Here is a 10,012-nt window from a genome sequence, read left to right on the forward strand (position 1 = left end):
AATAATTAAAATTACAGACGCGATGTTTTGGGTAGCGTTTCTCCGCTCTTTAATAATTTCCGCTTTACTCTCAACGTATTTTTTGTGAATCACGATTCCACCGTTCTAGATTTGTGTACTAAAATTGAGTTCATTCAAATGCCGCGCTTCACTCATCAGGTTAAGTGTTCTTTTATTAGCGTGCATGAAAAGCATTATCCCCGCCCTCTCCCACTATCTCCTCCCACTGGCTAACGCTTTTGCTTGAGGATTATTCATTGCGATGTTTGCTAACACGTTTTAAAATGTGTGCGCTCTGCTAAAAAGTTAAAACTCTTCGATACCTTATTTCATTTCCAGACTGATAGTTGTTCTACAGAAAAGATCACACCTTCGTTTGCGGCGAGCTTGATTGAAAACAACGGCGCTCTTTCACAACTAAAAAGTCACACCTCGTTTATAAAGTGCCGCGCGCTCGACTGAAAACAGTTGAGTCAAAATCTGGACGCTCCGCGAACACTCAAAAAATTGAAAACGAATAACTTCCATGACGATTGCCAGGTTTCAGAGAAAGATTTATACGCGCAAAAACAGAATTTCAGTCACGCATTCTTCACTCTAACCACCGCGCGGTCGACTTAATAAAAAGCAGAAAAGTTGTAACGCCGCTCAAATGACAGACAAAGAATGTTTTCAGTAGCATACATATTAAAACAAGTCGGAATTAGAACAAAAGGGATTTAAACCGGGGGTTGTATTTAGAGAGACGTGGTCCGAATGCGACACATGTGGATAATTAGTTTTTGAATTGTGATCACCTCGATGCGCACAGCGGCGGTCAATTTGCCTTGGGGTACCACCGGTGAGAATTGACTTTACGAGAGAAAAAATTACGCTGCCCACCCCCCAAGTGCAGCTTAATTGTTCTGCCGAAAGTTTTCCGAACAACGGCGACGATTTTGGTTTGGTTTCGGACGAAGTCCCTCAGGGTTACCAAGAACAAAAGGCTATTCATTTTTGCTTAACGTGTGATGTTGAGCCGGAACAATAGACAATTTCTTGATACGAAAATAAGTTTTGTTACGTCATAACCTGTGACGTCACCCGTTTTTTTACTGTTAATACTATCCTAACAAAGACCAAAATCAAATTTCTAAAACGATACGATTTTTGACAACATCAAGCTTTCTATTTTTCTAGATTATTAGTCTTCCTAGAAAAAAACTGAAAAAAATAAACCAGAGAGACTGACTTAAGAAGGACAGTATGGTTAAGCAAATTCCGGGGGGGACAGCAAAAAAATATTTACTTTACCATATCTCAAAAAATAATCATCATAGCAAAAAACGGTTTCCGGCATTTTACTCCGAAAGTCAAGGCCTTTCCAATGATATAATCTTTACATCAGATTTTACAAAAAAATTATAGCACGTTTTGGTGACGTCATCAATTATGACATCATAATGTGACATTTTGTCACAACTTCCAAATTAAAATAAACTGGAGAACAAAGAAAGTTCATCTGCCAAACTTGGTTCAGAAATATATAAACCAAGCAAATATAGCCTTCATGAAACATTAGGGGGGTGGTTTGGCCCCTACGTGCCATTGACTGAACGTCATTTAAAATTTGCAGTTGTGAACAGGCGCTCATCCGTTTTCTCAGTAATTTCGAGTTTTTAACGTGAGGAAACCGTAAATGATTTTCTTTTAGTCTTAAGTAGAATTGCTGCTAAAGGTTCCTCCCATACGCCAGAAAACATCGCCGTTTTGTAGACGAGCTATTGCCACTACATACTAAAGAAAATTTACGTTACACAAAATTAACACGAATTTTCCAAAAGTTAGGTTCACATACATCAAATCAACGCGAAATTGTCGAAAATCATTAATGTGCGCCTAACTTTTTTACACGAATTTGCTGCAATACAAACGTCTCAACATAGGCATATCTAAAGGAATAAAACAGCAGCGTTTCAGGTCATTGTTAGCTAATTGTTATCACGTTGTTGCTCCGTAAATGGATCTAGAGAAGAAAGACTCCCTTGGATCCTGGCATAGAGGTGATCGTGCAGTGGGAGGACGAACGGGCCATGGAAATCCTAAGAAGAAAGACTGAAGAAGTTAGTTATCTCCTCGGGGAAACGGATCAATTCGACGACCAGTCGAAAGACATTTTGAACTCAATTCTTAAAGAAAAACTGTCAGATAGTGATTCCGAGGCATTGATAGTGGAGTAATGAGCAGATAAGGTTTTGTTATTGAAATAAAGGTACTGTAGAATAACAATGATGTAAAATAGTGTGATTTAAATCAACATCGACGTAAATTAAGATGCATTAAATTAACGTAATTATTTTAATCGCCTTAATAAAGTGCATCGTTAATTTCCTATATAAATAAGGTAGTTTACTTTTCGCATTCGCGTAAAAGTCATTTCATGACCTGGTTTATCAACGCGACAAACACCCAGTTAATTATTTAGGTTCCCCACAGGGAGCCCTCATATCCGTTTAGAATATGAATAAAAGATTGTTTTGTGGCGGCCATTTTGAATTTTTAATAGGCGGTTTATTAGTGCAAGGTCTGGAACCGAAATTTAAGAAGTCTGGGACGGGCGAAAATTCGCAAATTATCGGACGAGCCGATCGCTTACCGAGGATAAGACCCTATGTACGCCCGTTGCATGCAAAGTTTGCTCCTCTCGCAAGTCTTCTCTACTCAACGGCTAAAGCAAGTTTCTCCACCCACCTGCCCTACAGCGACGCTAGCAAATCTCTTCTCCTGATCTCAATCTTAGTTGCATTTAAGCTGCGAGTTCCTTTTGTTGAAGTTCCGGCAATGTGAACATCATTCTGAAAAATCCAAACACTACTTCGGTCCTTTGACTTTTACCAAGCTCAGACAAACCTGGGTATTTAGAGCTTGTTTTCCTACATTTTTATTAATTCGAAGATGCGGATTTTTCATTGATAATTTTAGAAACCGGATGAAAGTTTTTCGTTCCACTGTCGCTGAAATGATTGTGCCGATTTTTTCTCCAGCCAGCTGGATCCTATGTTTTCCTTCACCGTGCATTTTGAAAACTTTGTACTGTAGTCAATCACAAATAAAAGATGTTTTAACCCCCAAGCTGTTGTCGATTATATGTTATAAAAGAATTGTTGCATGCTTTTAACTGTGTGTATATCGAGTTATCGATTTACTTGGAAAGTTTGTAGAGCACTCAAGAAGTTAAAGTTGCTCGATGCGCAGGTAAATGCAAATCTTACGCTTCTCTCGTGCTCTTCAAACTTCCCGGCTCTATCCATAACGCGATATACACACGCTAAGCATTAAACCATTGTTTAATTAACAGACCACGTATGAAGTATGTAACAACCGACTTTTTGCTCAAAATACTGAACCAAATATCAACTCGAGGAGAAATTGAGCTTAACCTTATTTACTTACTAATAATCTTATCCCCTTCACAAATAAAACATTAGCTTCCAAGTTGTTGTCGCTTTGCTATAAAAGAATTGGTGCAAACTTTTAGCGGTGCATATATCGAGTTAAAGGTACACTCGAAAAGCCGCGTTATTGCTTGGAAAATTGTGGAAATATAGATATACAAGAACAGTGAATTTTTGGTGCAAATTTTCGGTGCATCAAAATATTTGTACAAATCTAGCATCGTTCTTCGCATATCAGTCGAAATGAGAATTTTAAAGCATTAACTTTTTTAGAAACAGCTGAAAGGGAGTCGAAACGAAATTGGCGTCTTCCAAGTTGGATGCGTAGTCTGTCTGCGTTGACTATTGAGAGGATCTAGGCGGAAGTCGTTGATACTGAACAAATAAACAAATTCTTAGAACGTTAAATACAATATATATATAACCACGAAATCATAAAAAAAAATTAATTAGAATAGGTCTGGTAAAACATGCACCAATGTTACAGGACTGAACTTTATTGTTTTTATATTTCATGCCCTGCCAGCATGTTTTAGTTACGTCAGTAGTGTGACGTTTGTTTCTTGAGTTCAGACAGTTCAGTCAATTGTTATTCAACAGCATAGCATATCGACATATTGTTTGCACGAAAATATTTAGTTCAGAATTAATCGGCAATTTCACTGTTCTCCCGTCTTGGACGTTCAATCAACTTCCCGATAATGCTGTTTGTTTTTTTGTTTTTATTAGCAACGCAGTTTAGAGAGTCAGATACTTTTTTTTACCACAGATATCGCCTCTTGGATATGTAGTGTAAAGTTCTCATGCGGAAAATTCAATTTGAAGCGTGATCTTTGTCTTTTTGTCTCAGACAGCTGAAAAGCGAAACGGAAAAATATTTAACTAATTACTACTTAAGGCCAGAGCATTTTGACATATTGTTTACGTTTAATTCTTCTACTTAATTACGTAAAATGAGTTTCATCTTATAGTTTGCATTGACTGTTCCTCTTTAGCTCTGAGACCAATCACTAAGAAGTTTCTTCTTTACAAGGTAGGATTAATGACTTTATAAACTTTTTTGCTGGTTCTTTTTATTACACTGTAATAGTCAAACAATTTGGCCCATGGTTGCTGTTAAGAATATCGTATTAAATTCAAAGTAGAAATCGAGAGAAAGTTTTGCATTCACTTTTGAGTTAATTCGTTTCCACTATTTCTTTTTTCTTTCAATACTGTTGAAGCAGACATGTACACTGGCAATATACCACTGAAAATAAAGTATTATGAATTAAAAGCGGTCCATGTTTAAAGTATCACAGTTAATGCGACGCGTCTCTTCTGCGTTACAGTTATTTTACTGTTATGGAGAAAGCTTTAAGTTTACGTCTCGCTAAACTGTCCAACATGTGAAAACACAACCGAATTCGAATGGCAAGTCTTCTGTGATCTGCTGGTAAGGGCGAATATTTTATGCAGTTCTTTACAAAAATAGAGAAACAGCTGAACCTCTCGATTAATAGAACTCTTCCAAGCTGCTACAAAATTGAGCATGGTATTGCGGGCGTTCCAATAATTAGAAATTCAAAACTTTAAAGTTTTCAATACAGGTTTACATCAAATTGAAATTATAGGCCAAAGAAACGACGACAAAGGTGGACTTGAACTGTTGCATAAATTTAGTCAACAATTATTTAACTTCCCACTATTCAATATCACATAAGTGGAGGCAAAATTGTCAATTTTTTATCCTCAACCAAATGATCTCTTTGCAGGGTGACTGTTTACCATTGCTGAGCTGCTTGTTAGACCCACTCACCAAGAACTGAAGTTTCCTATTGGCAAGGTAGGTTAAAGGCACACTGAATTTTTATTGATAATTGTTATTGTAGGTATATTCTGTTTAGTGAATAAAAAACATCAAGAATTTTAATTCAGATTCTACTTAGATTTAATAGGCTATTAATGTTGCAGTTCCTAGGGAGTAATGCTTTAAATACCCCGACAATCAAAAGCAATAAACACGCATTCTATGGCGTAGAGGGGGTGTTCTGCGGCATTTTGTAATAACTACGCATTTTGTAATACCTTGCGCATTTTGCAATAAAAGTTGCAGCATTTTGTAATTACATGCAGTATTTTGTATTAAATGCAAACGACGCATTTTGTAATAAACGTCAGTCTACGCAATTTGTAATAACGTGGTGACGCAAATTGTAATAAGTCTCTTCACACGATAATTTCACCAAGCATACAGATTGGCTGGATTCCCTTCAACACCAACCTGATGGAAAATCAGTTATTATATTATTGCAGGATTTTTTAAACTGAATATGAGTACAGTATCTGCATGGGTTTTTGTACAGTAGATGCACGCGATCTTTTAGATAAGTTCTTTTTTCTCACTTTTGTCCGAGTCTTGGAATCAAGTTAGGTTCACGAAAAAAACAGTAATAAAACGTCAACATTTGCGTGACGATGGGTGGAACTATTTCACCTGGTGGTATTCCATTCTCCATTATGAAGATTTAGGAAATTTTTAAGGAATTGAGAATTTTATTTTCCAAAATTTATACACTACTCAGACTAAAATTATGTCACATGCTTATCGAAAATATAGATTTACATAGAAGTATGTGGGTTGTTTAACTCCCAATATCTGCTAAAAAAGAGCACTTGACAAACTATATTAAGCAAGTGTTGAAGGGAATCCAGCCAATCTGTATGCTTGGTTAAATTATCGTGTGAAGAGACTTATTACAATTTGCGTCACCACGTTATTACAAATTCGGTAGACTGACGTTTATTACAAAATGTTGCAGCTCTTATTACAAAATGCGTCGTTTGCATTTAATACAAAATACTGCAGGTAATTGCAAAATGCTGCAACTTTTATTACAAAATGCGTAAGGTATTACAAAATGCGTAGTTATTACAAAATGCCGCAGAACAGACGTGTTCTCAACAATGTTATAAATTTATGTCGGATCAGCAGAAAGGAACGTTTTTCTTCGAGAAAAGGAAAATATTTCCATTTTTAAATTATTTCTAACTTAATTTATTTAGGCTCTTTACCCGTCTCGTGCTATTCACAAATAGATGACAAGACATCCCGAAAAAAGCAATTTGTATTGAATGGAAAATTAAACTTAACGTAACACAAAAAAACTTGCTCATTATTAGCCGCTAGTATTTGCTTCTATCCATATCAGTCTATCTTTTTTTATCTATTACTTTTGTAAGATAGATTTTCCCTCTAACTATTAAACTCGTCTTTCTCTTTACAGGAAAAATTTATCAGATCTTTTAACACAAAGACTCAGCAGAGAGAGCATCTTGTTTACAACTGGGTAAGTTGAAGGCGTTTCAACTTATTTTCACTTATATTCCCAGCATTTGTTCTGGTAACTGTTTTCGTAGAAGTTTGGAAAGAACTTGAATTGTTTACTGCTGAGCTTTATAATCTTTGTTTTCACAATGCTATAACAATCACTCTTTGAGAAAGCTTGAAAATAAATAAATACAATATATCTAGTGGATACGTTATCAACATTATTTTCCCGATTCTACGGCATTTAGGACGGTCACTTCTTGCGTATTTGCGTTCTATTTTATATCAATTATCTTATTATATCATTTTCTTTACAGTGTGTATTTATTCTCCAACGAGAAATTCAAGGGGAGAGCCTCGACTAAGGTAAGTTTGAGAGTTGTTTCAATTGTTCTTTTGATACAAGTGCGGAGAAAGACATGATTGACCATCACAGTTAAACACACAGCTTAAGAAGTTGTGAAATCATAGCCTAGAAAAAATTCAGATTCAGCCTTGAACGGGGTTCCAACCCGTGGCCTCTGTGATACTGGTGCAGTGCTCTACCAAATGAACCATCAAGCCACATGGAAGCTGTTCCCTTTTCGATAGTTAACCTAAAATACATTGTTGTTATGCTTTGCCGTTGAGTTTTTCCAATGTTACGGATGTTCTCTCTTCCAGAATGTTTCATAATTAAGTCCATTTGAACATTATAATACCAAGAAAAGCGTTACTTAGTTCTTTGTGCGCGATTAGACGTATCTACACGTTGTGGGGGTGTAAATGGTTTAAATTCTTAGTTCCATTTAAACAGCATTATATCATCAATGTTACAAATTTATCTTCGGTCACAACAGGAGCATTTTAGCCTGAAAAAGATAAACAACAGTACCGTTATTTTTAATTCAGATTCTGATTCGATTGAAGAGGCTATCCAATAAAACATTTAAAAGAAAAAAATAGCACTATTGATGGCATCAACGCTGATCGGGCGAAAAGATGACTCTGAAGGCGAGAAGTTAAACGACGTTTGCGGAGAAAAGGAAAGACAGAATAGAGTGCTGTACTGGTCTCTGAGCTGTGTAATAACCGCTTTATTTGGTTTACAATAGCAAAGATTTCTTTCAACTACACCTGACAATCTCCTATTGTCAGTAAATTTTGTAACCTCTTAAAGTTAAAGTAAGCTTTCTTTTTGATTTAAAGAAATAGCAAACTTGATTGAATCTTTATACGACTTATACATTTTTGTGGAGTGAAATCTTGTAAATATATAAGAACCAAATTTCCCTCCTTTAAGACCCCGAAATTTAAGCATACGCTTTCGGTATTTAGGGCGTACATCAAATTATTGAAAACAAACATATCAACAGACATATTAAAAACTAGAACAGACCTAATTATTGAAAGCAACATATTAAAAACTGCTTTTCAACACCTCGAAAGCCTAGGAATTACAGCACATGCTCTCGAAAATAAAATCTGCCCACTTATGCAAGCTTTTTTCCCTGGTAATTGCATGTCTTACACAAGCAGAAAAAGAACCTGGCAATAATAATTCATTTCTTTCCACAGGCAGACGAGTAATTACTTCCAACAGTAATACGAAAAGGACAGAGCTTTGAGATGCTGTCTTTATCTGACTGCATACCCTGGATGACTTTAGGCTTAGCCGAGTCTGTCGCTATAGTAACACTCAACCTCTGTACGATAATTGTGTTTATAAGAAACCGTAATCTCCGCAAGCGTAGCATGTACCTGGTGATAAATTTGGCAGTTATAGATATGTTTGTTGCAGGAGTTGCTGTGTATGTTCTGTTCTATCGGTCTGGGGTAAACTGTAATCTCTGGAAGTGGCATTCATTTGAAGTTCGGACAGTTACAATGGTACTAGGCACGTTATTCGTCTTTGGTTCGTTAATAAATATCGCCATCATCGCTTTAGAACGGGTGCACGCGACATTCTTCCCCTTTAGGCATCGTGTGCTAAAAAAATGGGTATATCAATTAATAATTGCCGCTGTTTGGATTTCATCTGGGTTGGTAACAATAGCTTATACGCTTCTCGCAGAGTTTGATGAAATCTATTACAATGATTACTTCTATTGTACATTTCATTCAATTTGCCTTTTGATTATTTGTGTTTCTTACACGTCCATTGTTATTAAAGTCCGTTGTGGAGCGCAACCTCAACACCATGGTGCAACCAGTAGAGAAAGAAAACTGACCATGACATTGTTGATTGTGACTGTTGTATCTCTTTTGTTGTACGTGCCATATGTTGCCGCTTTAATTAGCAAACTCAAAATATTGCAGTCTGTGTCCTTTTCAGTGGTTTTTCATATAAATTGTGCATTGTTGGTTTTACTTTATGCAAACTCTCTTGTAAATCCTATATTATACACTATCCGTTTGCCAGAATACAGAGCAGCTTTACTTGCCCTCTTTCGCAAACGACCTCAGCAACAAAGACAAGTTGCAGTTTTTCGTCTTCGTGACATATAATGCAGATACTATAAAAAGCTATTCCAGTTTTTGTGTCCAGCTTTGTTGTTTTCAAACATTATATTAACCCACATTTTATAGATGAACGAGCACGATGAGAGAACAAAAGAATTATCATCGTGCGAAAGTCTGACCTACAACAGATGAACATACAATGGAATCCGTATTTTTTGAACCTCCAATGGAAACGAAAATTGGTGCGAAAAATCGGAGAGTTCGAGAAATCGGAGGTAAAGTTACAGTGTTCGGGTGAGGAGTGGGAAACGACTTTTGGTTCGAGTTATTGGAGGTTAGAAAAGATGGGGTTTCGAGAAATCGCGATTCCACAGTAGTTTAAAGGAAAATATATAAGATGCTGTGCTCTAGGAACAAAAGGATAACAGGTGTTTTATTGTCTATACCTTGAGTTTCAGGGTAGGTGACTATAATTGATGTTAAGTTAATTGACCATTTAATTTATAGTCATGCTATACCATCTTGAGTGCGATTATGGTATTGTGATTTTCTAGCACTCAAGATTTTAATGTCAGTCAGTTAGTTAAAAGCGGTGTGCAGAAAGTTTCTACATGACCCGGTAGAGAACGATTTGGTTCAATTAGGTAGTAAATCTACCAGACGATGATTGAGTCTGAAGATGGTTGAAATAATACCGAAATGTAATATCGCTAATTTTCCTTGCATCTGCTGTCTATTTATAATTAGTCACAATGCAGTTACTCGGATTAACCTTTATCCTTTATGTAAATAACAAGCTTATGCATATTAGAACGAAAAGAGGCCC

The 10,012-nt window shown here is 36.3% G+C and overlaps 1 protein-coding gene across 1 annotated transcript; it reads left to right on the plus strand.

The window, feature by feature from the left end:
- Positions 1 to 7,511: 7,511 nt before the first annotated feature.
- LOC145500875 (histamine H2 receptor-like) lies at positions 7,512 to 9,231 on the plus strand. The gene has a single exon (XM_081480413.1). It carries the CDS (start codon positions 8,353 to 8,355, stop codon positions 9,229 to 9,231), a length of 879 nt encoding a protein of 292 aa, XP_081336539.1. The 5' UTR covers positions 7,512 to 8,352.
- The last annotated feature ends 781 nt before the right edge of the window (positions 9,232 to 10,012 follow it).

Source organism: Orbicella franksi, chromosome 10 (assembly GCF_964199315.1).
Source record: "Orbicella franksi chromosome 10, jaOrbFran1.1, whole genome shotgun sequence".
Classification (NCBI taxonomy): Eukaryota; Metazoa; Cnidaria; class Anthozoa; order Scleractinia; family Merulinidae; genus Orbicella; species Orbicella franksi.